The sequence below is a fragment of the Mya arenaria genome, chromosome 13 (assembly GCF_026914265.1).
Source record: "Mya arenaria isolate MELC-2E11 chromosome 13, ASM2691426v1".
NCBI lineage: Eukaryota > Metazoa > Mollusca > Bivalvia > Myida > Myidae > Mya > Mya arenaria.
Window position 1 is genome coordinate 66424254 of NC_069134.1, and position 19101 is coordinate 66443354.

At 34.6% G+C, this 19101-nt stretch overlaps 1 protein-coding gene across 1 annotated transcript in view; it reads right to left on the reverse strand.

The window, feature by feature from the left end:
• Window positions 1–2073: 2073 nt before the first annotated feature.
• LOC128215482 (receptor-type tyrosine-protein phosphatase mu-like) overlaps window positions 2074–19101 on the reverse strand; it is a 29065-nt gene continuing 12037 nt past the window's right edge. Inside the window, exons 2-23 of the mRNA XM_052922165.1 lie at window positions 13757–13978; window positions 13165–13401; window positions 11668–13002; window positions 11254–11436; window positions 10328–10433; window positions 9947–10059; window positions 9641–9846; window positions 8848–8935; window positions 8550–8620; window positions 8376–8412; window positions 8048–8145; window positions 7604–7723; window positions 7146–7297; window positions 6277–6412; window positions 5815–5964; window positions 5502–5601; window positions 5296–5372; window positions 4926–5057; window positions 4336–4464; window positions 3909–4054; window positions 3428–3563; window positions 2074–3159 (exon numbers count right to left, since the gene is read on the reverse strand). Coding sequence (XP_052778125.1) covers window positions 3082–3159; window positions 3428–3563; window positions 3909–4054; window positions 4336–4464; window positions 4926–5057; window positions 5296–5372; window positions 5502–5601; window positions 5815–5964; window positions 6277–6412; window positions 7146–7297; window positions 7604–7723; window positions 8048–8145; window positions 8376–8412; window positions 8550–8620; window positions 8848–8935; window positions 9641–9846; window positions 9947–10059; window positions 10328–10433; window positions 11254–11436; window positions 11668–13002; window positions 13165–13401; window positions 13757–13978 — 4052 coding nt within the window. The 3' untranslated portion in view covers window positions 2074–3081. The remainder of the gene's footprint in view (window positions 3160–3427; window positions 3564–3908; window positions 4055–4335; window positions 4465–4925; window positions 5058–5295; window positions 5373–5501; window positions 5602–5814; window positions 5965–6276; window positions 6413–7145; window positions 7298–7603; window positions 7724–8047; window positions 8146–8375; window positions 8413–8549; window positions 8621–8847; window positions 8936–9640; window positions 9847–9946; window positions 10060–10327; window positions 10434–11253; window positions 11437–11667; window positions 13003–13164; window positions 13402–13756; window positions 13979–19101) is intronic.

A 19101-nucleotide genomic window follows, 5' to 3' on the forward strand; every position in this document is an offset into this window, starting at 1 on the left:
ACAGACGTCATTCTTAAATAGATTCCAGTGTTGTACCGTGGAAGATCACGTGATCAAAATGGACCAGTCTACATTATTATTGTAAAACAAAACTATAAAAAACGTTTGATAAGGAACAACCTTTAGTTATGAAGAAACAATAAACTGATCAATGAAAAACGAAACATCAGTATACAAAAAATCCACATTTAATGGGTATTTAATAATAATAGGCTAAGTGTCATTAGCAATTGTTACATGTATATGTTTTCTGTTGTTGTTATTTCAATTCTGATTTTTAAAGATACAGATTAAGATGAGTTGCAATCAGAAAATGACCTTTAAAATCAAATTACTTATTAAAATAAGGATAAACATTAATTCTTTGTTCGTTAAATAGGGTTGTTGCCACAGCTTATATAATGTATATTGTTTAGTAGTCTTTTTTATACTTCATTCAAATTACCGTTTTTCAATAGTAACCATCACTTTCCTAAGCAGCTAGCAAAACAACTTCAAACTTACTTCGAAGCGTATTTGATCTAAGAATCCTATGAAATTATTAGCAGTAATTTTCTCCTTAGCAACCATCTATTGCCTAAACATTCATGGACCTACTTAGCAATCATCAACTATATTATTAAACACATTTTTTCGTAGTAAGCTTTGACTACAACGACAAATGCGTACTTCGTTTCTAACATTACATTCTTAAGCAACCATGGAATTCTTCAGCAATCCCTTTCTTCCTTAACAACTACCCGTTTTTTTAGTAACCAATGACTTTCTTGGCAGTATATTCCCTAGTTTCTCCAGATATTAAGGTGTGCGATATTTGGCCAAATCGTCACTCTTGTTAAGCAGTCATTGTCAAATGTCTGACAAATATATACAATTATGGTCGATTGTGTAATGCCAAATCAATCAACAAAACGAAGAAATCATCTATATAGATAGTAAAAAACCAACACACTTGCAAATCCATTTTGATAGGAATAAGGTAGGATTTCACTACAACGAAGTTGCACGCGATTTTAATTTATTTATGTAGCCACACTAGTAGCTAGAAAGGTTAATCAATTAAACATCGTTATTATATGTTTGTGGCGATTCATGATTATGTGTGTAAAACGAAGTTTCAGATTTTTTTCATTTCCGGTCAAGTGTACTCTTACTGTGATTAATGTGACAATGAATGACTTTGTTGTAGAACAAACTAATTCAAATATCTTCAAAGAAGGTAAACATGATTATGTACAATACAAGCATTTGATTTATTTATCATCATGGAATCAAGGGAGAAGGTTTGAAACATATACTTTTGGACAAATGCCGAACGAATATTGTTGGAGGATTGAAACAAACCACAAGTTGTTTGCATAACTCGAGCATATTTTTAATACTGAGGAAGGAGCGCGGGATTTGATTTTATCTCAATCATTATTTTTTTGTAGTTCACAAATGCCATTTATTAACGTTTAACACAATGAAATTGAAGTTTTAAAGAGTAAATGAAAATCGACGTGTTTATATGTATTAACATTGTTATTACAGTCCTAAGAGTTTAAAGCTAATGTTTTTATACAATACATCAATTCTCCGAAACACGCTTAATGTCAACAACGAAGCTTGTTCGTCACTCTTCATATCGCGTCTACAAGCAAATCAGAGTTATCTCTAACAACGAGAGTTAAAATACCACGAAAACAACTCAAAATCATGAATAACCTCTTTAAATTCACTGTAAATTAACATTTGTTTTGTTTACACCTTTGACCTTTCAAATTCTTCCTTAAGTACATTGCGACCAGAATTATTTGGTCAGTGTAATTAAGTCATTGAAATTATGCGTTTTTCCATTTAATTTGAATGCAACTTTAATGGTAAATGTTGATAAAATGTTTAAACTGAAAGATGCTTTTCCACAAATATGAAAGTCTGCGTTATTAAAAGATGTTTATTGAGAATATATTATAAAATATACCTCCGAAAATATGCATAAAAGAAACAGAAAATTTGTTATGTTTAACAAATTATAGCTGAGGCATGATATTCAAGGACACACATTTTGCGCCCATGATGCATAACAACGAAACGATTTAAATGTTTATTAAGTACACACAATAATACAATTATATAGGCATATCAAAATGATCTACATCAATTAAGTACTAAACATTAAATACACTCGTGTGACGTTGTGAGCGAAAGAGTCCTGTAACGTCATCACGAAAAACAGCATTTCTCTATTAGTAGGTGAACGCAATGAAACTTAACTTTGTTAAAGTGTGATTACTTTAATTTGCGATACAATTATTTACATGTATACAGATCAACATCAAATTAAGTGGTTCACATTATATAACATTGTGACCTAACGAGCGAGAAAGTCATGCAAAGCAAGTTACGATCTCACATAAAAAAAGAGATTTATCAAATAGTATATGAACGCATTAAACTAAACTTGCTCATGACGTGTATTATTTAATTTGCGATACTTCAAATACACATTTCAAGGTAAACATGATTGTCTGGTTATGCGGCACACTACTTAGCTAATAAATACAATATTACTTCTTCCTCCATGTGACCCATATTCGCGGACGATGCCATGCATACGAAAACCATTTCATGGGATAATAACCAGGTTAATACAAGTAAAGTTGGATTTTTTATCGTAGTTATTTCATTTATACTATTTATCGCATTCAATAGTAATGTATATATCATTTGAAATCGCCTGTTGTTTTATTAAAATAATTTTCATAATGAATGTTAATTCCAAATTTCATTTCAGGCTAGTATTTGTAAATTTGGGATTTGAATTCAAAATTCAAAACTCTAGGACGTCATAAGTGTATTTTCCTCATCGCTAACACGGGTGCATCATGGCATCAATCTTTAAGCTTTAGCTTCATTCACCACTCCTGATAATTTTTGTACGCGAATTTGATATAGTCATTGAGGGATTCAGTATATTTAAAAGCACATATACGAATGATGTGTAATTAATGTAATAAAAAGGAAATACATAAAAGCAGATTTAACAACAAGGTCGGGGTTGTCATTTTAATTGTCCCATTGATCGATAGCCCGTAGACATCAATCGGTGAAATTGGAGTAGGTTTCATTCTGCAGAATATATTCCTTGACTACTTCATGCACAAACTGAAACTGGTCCTGAAAACAAGTGGTGTTATTTTGAATAATATGTCTCCCAATCTTTTAAAATATATGATACGAATAATTTTATACAGATATATCTTTTGAATTCCGGTTATCAATATCAGGTGACCTCCAAAGCAAATCATGAAACAAACACTATATTGTAGTATAGCATCTTCGCAAAATGGAAGAAACTTAATTAACATTTTGCATTGTTTGATGGTTGATAAATTATCCTTTTCACTGACATCGTTACACGTGCAGTAAAAGTATATATACGCACCACAGAGGGGATAATCTGTTCCCTGTAGTTCCTCATCTCTTTGATGACCTGGGCAATAGCAACGTCTTGTTCAATCTTCATCCTCTCCAAGACTGCTGACGCAACACAGAACAAGCCGCTTCTGTCTGCGCCGTTCCTGGAGGTATGAAAAAGTAAGGATTACCCATCTATACTATGTGATTATGTGTCTAGTTCAATAGATATCCTCTCCAAGACCGCCGGCACAATACAAACCATTACGCAGGTTTGTTCTCATTTCTTTTGCTTTATTTGAACATTTCAGGTTAATTAGTGAAAGAGTAAAAACGGTATTATTTTGCTATCCCTGACCAAAATTGCAACCCCTGATGTGTATATAATCGGTTACAATCTATGAAGCGGAAGTTTTTAAGGACTCTTTTGACATAACTAATCGGTTCAACGAATTATCATTTTTGAGTAATTGCGTTACTTCTTAAAAATAGCAAAATAGTTCTCTTACATGCAATGCACAAGAACAGGGTTGTTTCCTGATTGATGTTGCCAATACTGAACCGTATCAAGGAGGTTTATAACATCCTTAGGGGAAGAGGGCAACGCTGAATCATCAGGCCAATCTTCAAATTGTATTTGTTGAAGTTTCCGTGTCTGAAACAAGCAATACTTACGTATTATTTCCCGTTTTCACACCACATTCTCCGTTCGCCCCCTCCACCTTAGTTGTTAGCATTTGATTTTAAAAAGAAATATTTCATTTGTGCAAATGAACTGCCGATGATGATGAGGATGATGATGATGATGATGATGATGATGATGATTATGATGATGATGATGATGATGATGATGATGATGATGATGATGATGATGATGATGGTGACGAGCAGTAGGAGGAGGGGGCAAATCAATGTATGATATAAAAATCTTATCACCTTTCCAAACCGTTTCAAGTCAAGCGTTATTTTTCTCAATCCATTCTCGCATTCCTCGCATGTCTTGGCAACCGTCATGTTTCCATACGTTTCCGGGTTCTCACTTTCAGGCCAGTATATCTCGCCTTCCTAAAAAGAACGATTGCCAATACTGTAATCTAGGTTAGAGGCATGAAAATGAAAGCCATGAAGGGATATGCCAAACGGCAAAGTTGACTTTTTCGTTTCTTTCATAATCAATTTGCAAAATCTTAGCACTGACATATCACTTGTATGTCACCAAAATCAATTTTGTTACAAGATATTTGATAAACACATCAGGTCCTGACATTGATGTGTATTTTAAAAACTAATTGGTACCTGATTATTTCTTTAATAAATCAAATTGTTCGAAACGTTTTGTTTCTATCATTTTCGTTTCAATTGAATCTAAAAACTAACATAGCATTACCATTTTCAAGAAAATCAATTTTCAAAAAAGAAGTTAGATATATCTACGTAAGCCACAGCGACCTTATCTTCAATCCTTAAATGTATACAAGGTGGTACTGGGTAAATAAATATTGCTAAACCAAATTAAAGGACCTCACCTCCATCATACTCTTGTTATTCATCATGACGACTGTATGGACATTGTGTTCAACCACCAGTCTCCAGAAATCGGTCTTGGTCGCTTCTAGAGGTGTCTGGGTGACGATGAACGCTCCCTTCTTCTTGTAGCCCTAAAGTGTATTATAGCATTAGAGCTGTTCATCGTCTTTTGGTGGTGAAATGTAAGTCATAAGATAACCATATTGTTATATCCATTATATCAGAAACAGTTTTAAGAAACAATACATTCCAAACTAAGACAGTACAGAATTCTCATTACAAGCCATCGAATTGAGTACTTTCCACAAAACGCATTCAAACATTTTAGTCAATGCATATCTTTTTAGTGTAAGGATATACACAACATACCGGTAAGAATACAGCGTTGATGTAATCAGGTTCAGACTTCTTACCAGAGGGAGTCAAAAATGCCATGTGGTCCGCAACTGTAAAACAATCACATTTGAAGTAAACATTAATAAGCTTTTTAATAAGAACTATTTAAATGATAACTCATTTTCTGTGAATCATTTCAGTGCACCAAAGAAGAACGCATCACATAAAAACAAAAATACCTGGGAGAATGTTTGAATATCGATTCTTGTTCCTGTTTCTCACTTCTTTTGCACTCACGTATTGACATTCATCAGACACGGGTGACATTTTCTCCATCCGCTGTTTTAAGAATAAACTTATTTATCAATTTAAATAGCATATATGCAACTAAAATAACGCAAATTATTATGCGAAATACTGTTGTGATATACTACCATTACAGAAACGAAAATTAACACAAAGTGGTAGAAGAATTATGAGAAAATTACAAATTAAAAATATATACTCAAATTTCTGAAAAATTAAAATAATTATTTGATAACTGTGACTTACAGAGAACTTGACATCGATCTCCCGGCTCCTTAGGGTCTTGTCGAAGACCAGAAGTTCTTTATACGCTCTCAGGAAACTCGACGCGGGTAGAGCCGACGTAGACAGCATCAACGTTTCCAAAAGCGCCATGTGCAAAAATATGTACTGGTCCTGTGTAAATGTGAAGATTTACTGCTTGCTTGTTGAGATTTGGATTTATAACATTATTACCAAATCTATTTTATTTTAGTAAGTATAACAAGAGAAAGTGAAATGTTGGGGGAAGGTTGTTTTTTAAATCTTCAAAATTGTAACTAATTCGCTCTTTCTTGGAAAATACTATAACATGTATTTGACCTTTAGCGGGCAAATGGAGTGCAAAAAGGTAGTTTTGATTTTTGTTTATTGTAAATGCACTTTAAACTACGTATAATTAATATGATTTACCTTCTTTGCCTCTATATAATATTGTTTTATCCCTACCGAGGTTTGGACCATGTTGACCCTCTGTCTTCTCAGTGTGTTCACACAACCCACGGGATCCACATATCCCACTGTGGTAGCTTGCTCAGACAATACATTCAAAGCTATAAATGTTCCCGTCCGTCCGACACCGGCGCTAGAAACATACATATCAAAATAATACATGTGGCAAACGAGTGACATTGGAAATAAACAGTTAATTTTAGTTAAAACCTTATATAGTTATACAATAATTGTGAAGAAAGCTATGATAGCTTATACTAAGTCACACGAGAATGTGGCCTTGTGCCGTGTGGGAAACCGGAGTACCCGGAGAAAACACACTTGTCCAGCTTGGTGACCACTAGCCAAACTCACATGCGCCCAGGCCGGGAATCGAGCCCGGGTCGCCTTGGTGAGAAGCGAGTGCGCTAACCTCTTTTAGTTCAATGAACACTAACATTTGCTTTCAAATAACAATAAGGCATTCGTTATTAACCCCACACATTTACTTCATTGTGTTTGTACTATTTTCATTGAAATCTTGTTGTGAAAATTTTACATTTATAATACCCAAAATTCTCAAAATAAATCTTTTGTTTGTTAAACGATGTATTTTTACTTTTGGGGTGAAAAGTAAAATAAACATGAACGTTTCAATGTTATTATTTAAATTTATTAATCAATATGAAGAAAAGAATACCCTCTGCCTTATATGTATCAACGTTTGAATGCGTTTAATTGCTAATAAGCTTGCTTTAACTACCAGTGAATTATTTTTTGACAAACCTATATGTTTTGTTTCAAATAAATTATGAAATTACGTGTTTATTGAATATTACTTAAAAAAATACTTTTTTTATCTATATACAAAGACTTATAATGCAAACCTGCAGTGAACAATAACCGGACCATTCTCTTTCACAATGGTGGTTTCCACTTTATAATGGAAATTAACCAGTGACGAAGCATATTTTGGCACTTTTTTATCTGGCCAAGCAGTGAAATGAAAATGGAACAACTTTCTTTCTTCCTCGTGTCTCTGAAAACGGTTGAAACATACTGATAAAAAAGTTATACAAGTTAAAAGTTATAAAAATAAAGTTTGATTTTGAAGAGCTCATATGAGATATTTAATTATGATTCAATGAAATGCAGCATCTTCATACTTTGGGGCATAGGTATTATCTTATTTATTCATCAATAACAACCAAGTGGCTTGACGGGGGATTCTTATAGAAGGAAACCGGTACTTATTATTACTTTGAAAAGTGAAACGTTTTTTGAAATTCATATGGGGAACATTTTTTGGTTTATTACAAAAGTCTGCGGTTGTTCGATTGATTACTTTCTGTATGGATAATTTCCTGATGATGAAGTCCGAAAAATACTCTGTCCCTCGATTTGTTATTAAGAAGTCTTCGTATTCTATGCATCCTTCGTCTGGCCAGTACTGTACACATTTCATCTAAAGATAAAGGATTGTCACTTTCATTTTAACTGGCATAACATACGCACCGGTTTTATCCTCATTTGATTTTAAGGGAAAGAGAAATTTTACCATTTACTCAGATTTTCTGAAAACAGTTTTATATTGCAATTGCAACACATTTCTCAGTCCATTTTCAAAGAATATAACAATAAAATGTTTGGTGTTGTCATCCAATACACCTGTATTTTGTAGAAAACACATACTCAATAAAAGAAGAAGTTTACTAAATACGTCCCGTTCTGACTTAGGCGTTTCAGTCCATGAGTATTTGATACAAACGTACAGCGCAAAACAGCGAACCTTTTTGTCCTCTTCCAAGTTGGTAAGCATTACGATCTTGCCGCAGCCAAGATGCCACGCCATCCTCCAGAAATCAACAAGCATATCGTTTGTTGGACCTACAACAAACGGACGGCTAGACCCTTGTTCACTCTTTGAGTATAAAAGGTCGACACAATACATAACAAATACATTTAAGTGAGTCTGGTTAGGGTTTCTTAATTTACCATTAACTTCATAAAGCAAAATCCTACTTCATAAATAAATAAATAAATAAACACAGAAACACACATTAGTTTTAGTTTATTGAAAACTCGATAAATCGGATGCTGTTTAGCCCTTACTTTACCTTGTGACGCAATGAAGGCACGTGTCTTGTTATAACCCTAAAATAAATCAATAAAATGCACTTGTAAAAACATTATAAAAACGAATTACTTCTAGTGAAATAGAAAACATCAAGCGAATAACAGTAAATAATTGATATATAAATTGTGTGCACTGTCAGCTCTGCAATACATACATGTATGTAACTAGCGTTTATGTAGTCTGTGTGTCGTTCATCTGTTGGCAGAATTACTCTCGTGTCATTATCTGTAAAGAATTGAAAGGATTGCGATTATAAAAAGATCTGATATAATTCTAAATAATACGGATAGTATGTGCATGCTTAAATAAATGCGAAAAAATAATACAATCCATTTATTAAATTTAGATGCAAGAATAATAATGTAGTTGCTTTTTGACTTCATAAACGATTGATTGATTAAAGATCATATAGTACAACATGTAGTTCAGCAGACATTAAGTATTTAACTTACATGGATAGATCTGTTTGTATCTATTTTTTGGTCTGTTTTGTATTTTGAGAGCTGCGTTGTAGTGTTCTGTCAAGCCCTTTGGGAAATCCTGTAAATTTAAACCGGTAGACATATTTTAAGATATAAAAATTGAACGTAATAACGAAAAAGGAATACAGCTTATGCAGCTACCCTAATAAACTTTAGGCGTATGTTCACGAATTTACCGAGTTATTTCACCTTCTATATTAAATCGGATTTCAGTTCATTCTTCAAATATTTTCAATCTCCAATGCAAAATATCTTCATAAACAAAAAGTATCTCTTTATCTTAAAAACAATCGTTTTGCAAAAACAAAACACCGGAGAAGTTTGACCAAAAACGGCATCAATTCCATAAAAGTTATTATATGGAAAATAACCTCCCTTTCAATTGCAAATAAAAAATCAATTAACCCTTGAAATAAAATTAACGGTGATTGTCAACTAATAAAACTTTCAGCAGAATACCTGTAGACCATAATTGTTATTATATTTAAATATTCTTAAATATATTCCCGATTATTTTGTTTGGGGCTTACCATTTTAAAGTTACGAATTCTCTAATTAGTTGAAAAAAAATCTCTGAATCTTATTGGAATAAATAAACTGACACTGCATTTACATTGTTCGAGTGTCAAATTTACAATAAAAGTACATGACAAAAGCACAATCGGATAGAAGACATTGTTGTACTCAGCACAAAGAATATGATAATGCATTAATTATTCAAATAACGATGAAAACTGTGAGATGCAAACATTAAACAGTTTACCTGGAACTGTTTTTTCAATGTGACACCATGTTCCGATCCCAAAACAACGTCGTATAACTCTTCTACTTTAATGGCTGTCACCGGCATTTTCTTGATGCTTTCAAAGCTATAATAGGACTGAACGCTCGGATTCGCATCCACTTCGTATCCAACTACATCTCTTGTGTTAGACGCGTATGAATATTCTGCTGATTCGGCTACTGTAACTGTTTGGTTTGTTATTCACGTAATATCTCAGTAATCAATTGATTTCTAGAAAAAAATGTATATGAGTTTTTAATAATTTTGATTAATGATAAGATTTACCTTTTTTTCGATCAGTCTTGTGCGTTTCATTGATTTCAGAATAAGCATTCAATTCTTCCTCTGGTTTGTCTGACTTTTCATACCGCGTTCTCGTTATGATTTTATGTATTTTCCTACAATGATAACGAGCACCGGACATAGTGAATAGTATGTAATGGTATATGTTCTTCAAGTTTAAAGCAATTCAAATGGTTTGCTTGATAATGGTCTTAAGTTCCATGGTAACTATAACGAATGTGAAAATACGTATCTGTCAATGATATGCTGAGGCACCCCTTGTTCCATGGTTGGTACCCATGTATAAACATCACATTCTAACTGATACACAATACACGTGTCAATAGAAACAATTATACTTGCAAAGAACACTGTATAGTATACCTTCTGTGTATAAACAACAACACAGCTATAACTATCGCGATAACGACCACGCCCGCTGCTGCAGACCCGCCAATTATAGCTCCTCTGGCGTTTGGTTGAGACAGTGCTGAAATGGGTATACATTATGGTTTCTATAAAAACATCAGCGAAAAGAGAATAACAAGTATGATTTCTACTGTGATCAGATAACAATATTGGTTTCAGATAGCACATCTTGTCTTCAAATTGTATGATAAGAAATAAGAGTTATATACCAATCATGAGGATGGCATCAAGCGAAATTTCACAACGCCATTGTTACAAACTGACCTAAAATTGAATTGTTGATGACCAAAGTACTTTCAAAGATCAAAAATTATACAAGTCAAATGGTATGTAAATATCGATAGTATTTAAAAAGATGATTAAAAAGATTTAATTGACGTGTTTGAAGTATAAAGTTTAGCCTTTGATACTTCACTTCAAGCGTTGCAAATTAGACCGTTTTGAATGACAATTTGTTGCAGTTTTGATGTTATCATATATAAAAAAAATAAAAACACAGAAAATTCTGAAAAACACATCAAGTTCTTACGTTGAAACATGAGAATAATTATAATGGTAAAAAATAAGTGAACACAAAACTAAACAAATAAATTGTGCATGTAGCAAGATTAGGTCATTGGTACTCCGGTCTGTGTCGCATTACGATAGATAGATATTGTCATGGGGTTTAAGTTACATATAAACACAACACAATATCTTATGTGTCATCATTGCAGCGAAATACTTACGATTTGAAACTGATGAAACTAACAAACATGCTCGTTAGATAATACCAAGTTTTGTCGTATTGAATAGCATAATAACATTTTCTATTATAAACACGTTTGTCAATACGTTTGCCTGCATCGAGTATGTATGTGTTTAACATTAAATGGCCTTACGTGTGCAAATGGGCACAGAGCTCCATGTGTGATTAGGAAGGCAGGTTGCATTTGTTTGCATCACTTGATAGTCCTCTCTGCATTCAAAGGTTATTTTTTTATCTACTTCACACGTATCGTAAACGAGGCAGTCGTTCGTGTCTGCTCGAAAATGATCGTTTATCTGCACTTTACATATAGACGCTGAAATTCAAATAAGAATACTCGTGCTCGGATGTTTCACATTATAAATTGTAAACTTTAACACGAAAAATACATGGATACTGAATTGAAAGTTATTGTTCTGTTCACGTTTTATGGAATAATAACTTTAAGCATCAATCTGGTTCGCTTGTAATTTGTATGAAAAGGCAAACAGTTCTTTACTAAATCGATACTAAAAACATTTAAAAGTGAATCTTTATTTGTATTTACCAAGGAATGGTTGTTGTGTAGCCCATTTAAGGCTGCCGTCGGCTGCACATTCCACGACTAAAGAACCATTCACAAGATGGAAGTGTTCGCTGTTGTAATCAGCAATAAATACATCTCCAAATAATAGTTTTTTCCTGTTTTGTTGATAAAAATCTTTAAGAATGGTTTGATTTGTGCACCGGATTTTTTCACAATTTGGTGTAATGCCTGACCAAGACCCATTCTCAAGACACGTGCGTACATCAGAACCACGAAGTTCGAAACCTTCATCACATACTGATGATACACTTGTTCCATAGCCAAATGCATAACTTATCGTCAATATGTTATATTTAAAACTCAGTGTTCCGTTTGAAATAGTTCCGAACGAGTTGCATTTAACTATTTCACACAAAGGGCTATCCCCACTTAGTTCACCATTTTCTTGGCATGTTCGATTATCATTTTTGCTTAAATAGTAACCATTGTTGCATCTTGGACTGATTACAAAACCATAGCGGGTTGTATTCAATACATTTTTACTGGAACCAAATGTATAGAATCCATTTTCGAGTGGCGTCACGTCGCAAAATACTCTGTCACATCTGGCTGTACCCCCATTCCAGACGTTAAGTTCAGAACACGTTTTATTACTCCCATGCACAAGCTTAAAACCTGTTTTACAATAAGGAACAAATGTAAAGCCATATTGGAATGGTTGTTGGATGGGTTGTTGTTGTCTTGGGATGAAGTATCCATCAGTAAAGTTATGCGGACGTTGTTGACACGTAATAGGAATGCACTCTGGGTCTTCCCCAGACCAATTCTCGCTTGCCAAACATTTTCTAGATTTATTTGTCGGAAGATAATAACCATCGTCGCATTGTGGAATGATTGTGCTTTCGAATGGTTTTGAACAGTTATTATATAGTATATGTTGAAATAAATAGAAACCATGGGGTAAACTAGGATAAGGACATTGCTTTGCAATACATGTCAGTTCTGATCCAGTCCATGATTGATCATAAGAGCATACTCTCTCAACATTTCCACTGCTATTCGCAGAGGTATATCCTGGCAAACACTGTCCTTTGATTATAAATCCTACGGGCAAAATTGACCCAGTAATCAAACGCGTTAAGTTGGAAGTGTAGTTCCCATAAGAGAATGGATTAGGAACCTTGCATCCTTTAGCACATTCTGGTTGAGGATTCCATGTGCCGTTCACAGTGCATATCGCGGTCGATGTGCTTTTAAAAAAGCCTGTACCACATTGCAAGTGTACGTTTGTACCAGTTATGGACTTATCCGTGGCATTTGTGCTACCATTTGGAACAGATGGTTTTTTGCAGGCGACTATAATAATAATAATAAAAATAATAATAATAATAATAATAATAATAATGATGATGATGATAATGATGATGATGATGATGATGATGATAAACATTAAAGCGTTTAATGTAACGCGCGCGATTAATTAGCTACATGGTAACTGTAAAATACAATGGTATATACCTGCTATAAGTTCTACCTCACATAGGGTCAGGTAATTCGGCGTCTGTAGTCGGACTTTTTCAGCTTGAACGGGAGGTTGCAATGGGACATCAATTATATTTTTACATAACAGTGGTTTATCGGTTCGGTTATAATAATCTGTGCATCGCGAAAGGTACATTCCATTGTCTTGAAACAAAGTTTCTGGAGTTCCATTCAAATAGGTCAATATCATCAATCCATATAGACGTTCACGAACTAAAATTAAATTTAGATAAATATATCAGAAGTAACGATATGAACATTTAATATGTTATGATATCGAATATCTAGACCGATTACATAACATCAATGTATTTGTTTTCACTTAGAATGCAGTATTACACATATATATGCTATTTAGTCAAAATGTATTATTTTCCGGGAAACAACATGTAGGTACTATAATCTTGTTTCTCTATTAACATACATGAGTGTTCTCTGTTATATATTCTAATTACTAATGTCCAGTAGATGAAGTCCACATCCCAGCAGGCTTATAGGTTTGTAATGTTACCTCAAAATAATATATTTTATTAATAATAATGTACATTTAATAGCAATGCATACGTACAATCGTTGTCTCTGTTATATATTCTAATTCCTGATATTAAGTAAGTGCCCTGGAGGTCAACATCCCAATGGGCGTAACTTCCACTTGACGGCTTGGTTGTGTGAGCGCATGGAGCACTTTGCGGGCGGTTCGTTATGTTTCCATCAACAGCAAGTGATGCGTTTTGATCCCCATGTGTACCCGGATATTGGCTGGCAGGTTTTCCGAGTGCAACGTTTACACCTGTAGTAAAAGGATTAAACTGTGATCAATCATTCTTTCATTATCGTACACTGGACAAAGTATTGCCGTCAACTTTGCTTTAAACCTATTGATGGTCAAACCTCGTTGGATCAAACTTCCAGTGGCCGGCAAAAACACCTAGAGCCTAGGTAAATTCGAGCCAAGCGAAAATAATTACCTTCAGATTAAAGAAATGGATTCTTAGCATTCAGTTAGGGCCAACGAGGAATTCGAGCCAAACTAATTCGAGCCAACGGAGTTCGACTGTATGAAGCTTTGGAAACCCATTTACACTACACTACACGTGTTTAATAAAGAGCGGCTTTATGGTAGTATACCGCAGATAGTATGCCCTTTATGAGCACCTTGCATTTCAATATTGTTTATGTTTAAGTTAATATTTATTATTGACGCCTTCTTATATGTTAATAGGTTAAATAAGGAGTTCTTTTATATAAAATAACATTGCGCGATTGTCTGATGTACATCTTACATCTGTCATTTGCCTTTATCAATATAAAATACAATGTCTCACGCCAACAAGATGACAGTACAATTTTTAATTCAGATTTTGTTATTCATACTGGTACAAAACAATAACAGTTACATGTGCGATTTGATAATCAACGCAAACTCGGTAGCTTATATTGTGTAATGCTCCCAAACTGTTTTATACGTGATTTTGTGTAATCATAATACTATTTATGTACAAAACAAAGTTAGATGCACAAAAAAAACTAATGAATGTATTGCATTTTTTGTTTTACTCATTTGACTTTAATGATCAAAACAAGAAATTAATTGTGTGTGTACTGTACAGATAAAACAATATTGGCAAAATTTTAGCGCTTTTTCATTCCGGAATTTGTAGCCACTTAAGTCCCCTATTACAACCCCCTGTTTTATAAAGGCTTTTTATTCGGTAAACAAATCATTTGCTTTTCTTGTTTTGTTTAAATGTTGTTTAATACAAAATATTAATATAATTAAAGAGATAGTTCCAGAAAATTTTATAAAATGTTCTTGAAATTTTCCATTGTGTATATAAAGGCAAACTTCCCTGATCAGGTGTGAAGTTTCTTTAAAAAGTTAACAAGTCTGAATAAAGTTTTCCCACTGTTCCAACTTTTCTAAAATCTTGGATTTTATTGGAATTTTTCTGAATTGTTGTTGGATTTAAATAGTGCTTATAAAGTGTATTCATTATTTCATAAATAAATGGTAAATAATATGTAGACATCCATAAATACCATGATCAATTAAGATATTTTATGAACTCTGGGACACCATCCTTTGTTCCAGTTATTTTCTAGTTACTTCTTTCAAATTAATACTTTGTAAAACTGTTAGTCAATACATTATAAAAACGAAACTTTGAATACATTTCTCTAAAATGTACATTGATCGTGCTTACCTGAAAGTCAACCGGTCAAACAACTAAACTGAAGAGATAAACTTAGTGTAAACATCTTCTATTTGAAAACTTCCTGATTGATAAGCGGCTTGATGCGAAGTTTATACAAATCTGAAACAGGGTTTTATTTGTTTAAGGTAACCACATTTCCTATATACTTTCCGGTGTTTTTAGAGATTTATCAGTTCAAATAAGGAAATAACAATATGATATTTTTCATCGTTTTGAAAGCCCGCTCTCACTTCCAAATAAAACATCAGAGCGACGGGGCTGGGGCACAATCTTAACGACGTCAATGCGCTACGTTTGCAAACAATTTGGAGCGGTTTTCAAAAAAAAAATACAATTAACTGTCATTTTTCTCATTTCTATGCATATTTTAAACAGAAAAATTGTTTATTTTAGTGTTAGATCGCAATATATTTGACTCGTCAACACAAAAGTAAATACTTCACTCGTAGCTATGCCGTTCTTGAAATTAAGTTATTGGTGCCCACTCGTTCACAAAAAAGCATGAGCTTTTGTTAGAGATCGTTATAGCTACTTCTTGTCTAGTATCAATTTATTTGAACGCTAACGGAGCAAAAATGCTTAAATCATTTTTTAAGACCGGGTTTAATACTTCAAACGTGACTTAAATGCAAATTTTGTATTCTGTTTATTAGTTTATCAGAATGTTTTCAGCTGCACGCTAACGGATTGACCTATTTGACATTTTTTACAGAATCAGCTGGTTACTCCATCAGTGCTTTCAATTCAGTCATATAAGATACACAATACAACAGAGCTTAATAGAAAACTGCCCAACAATTCAATTTCTCTTAAAGGGTTAGTAACGCTTTTAGCCATTAAACATCAATTTAATAACGTAAATATTGAAAACTGCGATCTGATCTTTTGTGAGCAGGCTTATATCACCGGTTTTCAAACAATTACGCAAAAATTTGGCTCAATCCAAGACAAAAAAAGTAAAAAAGTTGTCAAAATGGTCAATCTGCGAGATTGCAGCTTTAAGGTGAATACAATATTTATTTGGATATTATATCGTGACAAAATAAAAACAGCGTTAGCGATGAATATCGTGAAATTTAATTTTTAAATACACTGTCAATATGGTTCTTCAAGTCGATATGATATATGCATTGTAATACTGATAATTCAATAGTCACGGTATTCCAACAAAAGAACAATAGTATGACCATTTTATTCAAAAGACTTACATTGATGTGTACACTTGCCGAAATCCAGAACCAAAAAGCTGTATTTTTTCATATTTTTGAAAATATAAAAAAGTCATTTTATAGACACATGTTCATTTGTTTGACCTGTAAATGGATATTTCTAATAAAAATGCATAAAATTAAATTTGCAACATTGCTGTAGAATTCTGACTTTATTTCCAAGGCAAGACATGAGAGTAAGAAAAAACAGCAGTAAGGGAACAAATTGGCCGTTTTGCAACCAAACTGTGAGAAACAGACTTTACCGGTGTGGCTTTTTCTGGGATTGAGATGCTCATAAACACAGGACACTAAACTTAAGATAAAAAAAACAGATTCAAGTTCACTCTAATCATCGAATAACTTCCTTTAAACCGCATTATTTTCACAAACTAATTCATGATAGTTTCCTTGACTTCATGTCTATTTTAAATAAAATAATGAAGGAATCCAACCCACAGATAAGCTACATCTCTGATAGCTCCAATAAGTGATCGGGCCCACAAATAAGCTAGTTCTCCAAGAGCTCCAAAAATGTGTCCCATGTATCTGATGGCTCCAAAAAGAGATCGGTTCCAGTTCTCTGAGTGCTCCAATAAGGGAGCGTGCCCAAAGACAAGCTAATTCTTTAATAGCTCCAATAAGGGAACGGGCCCACAAATGAGCTATACCCTGATAACTCCAATAAAGGATCGTGCCCATAAATGAGCTAGTTCTCTGATAGCTCCAATAAGGGAACAGTCCCACAAATGAGCTAGTTCCCTGATAGCTCCAATAAGAGATCGTGCCCACAAATGAGCTAGTTTCCTGATAGCTCCAATAAGGGATCGTGCCCACAAATGAGCTAGTTCCCTGATAGCTCCAATAAGAGATCGTGCCCACAAATGAGCTAGTTCCCTGATAGCTCCAATAAGAGATCGTGCCCACAAATGAGCTAGTTCCCTAATAGCTCCAATAAGGGATCGTGCCCACAAATGAGCTAGTTCCCTGATAGCTCCAATAAGAGATCGTGCCCACAAATGAGCTAGTTCCCTGATAGCTCCAATAAGAGATCGTGCCCACAAATGAGCTAGTTCCCTGATAGCTCCAATAAGAGATCGTGCCCACAAATGAGCTAGTTCCCTGATAGCTCCAATAAGAGATCGTGCCCACAAATGAGCTAGTTCCCTGATAGCTCCAATAAGAGATCGTGCCCACAAATGAGCTAGTTTCCTGATAGCTCCAATAAGAGATCGTGCCCACAAATGAGCTAGTTCCCTGATAGCTCCAATAAGAGATCGTGCCCACAAATGAGCTAGTTCCCTGATAGCTCCAATAAGAGATCGTGCCCACAAATGAGCTAGTTCCCTGATAGCTCCAATAAGGGAACAGTCCCACAAATGAGCTAGTTCCCTGATAGCTCCAATAAGAGATCGTGCCCACAAATGAGCTAGTTCCCTGATAGCTCCAATAAGAGATCGTGCCCACAAATGAGCTAGTTCCCTAATAGCTCCAATAAGGGATCGTGCCCACAAATGAGCTAGTTCCCTGATAGCTCCAATAAGAGATCGTGCCCACAAATGAGCTAGTTCCCTGATAGCTCCAATAAGAGATCGTGCCCACAAATGAGCTAGTTCCCTGATAGCTCCAATAAGAGATCGTGCCCACAAATGAGCTAGTTCCCTGATAGCTCCAATAAGAGATCGTGCCCACAAATGAGCTAGTTCCCTGATAGCTCCAATAAGAGATCGTGCCCACAAATGAGCTAGTTTCCTGATAGCTCCAATAAGAGATCGTGCCCACAAATGAGCTAGTTCCCTGATAGCTCCAATAAGAGATCGTGCCCACAAATGAGCTAGTTCCCTGATAGCTCCAATAAGAGATCGTGCCCACAAATGAGCTAGTTCCCTGATAGCTCCAATAAGAGATCGTGCCCACAAATGAGCTAGTTTCCTGATAGCTCCAATAAGAGATCGTGCCCACAAATGAGCTAGTTTCCTGATAGCTCCAATAAGAGATCGTGCCCACAAATGAGCTAGTTTCCTGATAGCTCCAATAAGGGATCGTGCCCACAAATGAGCTAGTTCCCTGATAGCTCCAATAAGAGATCTTGCCCACAAATGAGCTAGTTTCCTGATAGCTCCAATAAGAGATCGTGCCCACAAATGAGCTAGTTTCCTGATAGCTCCAATAAGGGATGTGCCCACAAATAAGCTAGTTTCCTGATAGCTCCATTAAGGGATCGTGCCCACAAATAAGCTAGTTTCCTGATAGCTCCAATAAGGGATCGTGCCCACAAATGAGCTAGTTCCCTGATAGCTCCAATAAGAGATCGTGCCCACAAATGAGCTAGTTCCCTGATAGCTCCAATAAGGGATCGTGCCCACAAATGAGCTAGTTCCCTGATAGCTCCAATAAGGGATCGTGCCCACAAATGAGCTAGTTCCCTGATAGCTCCAATAAGAGATCGTGCCCACAAATAACCTAGTTCCCTGATAGCTCCAATAAGG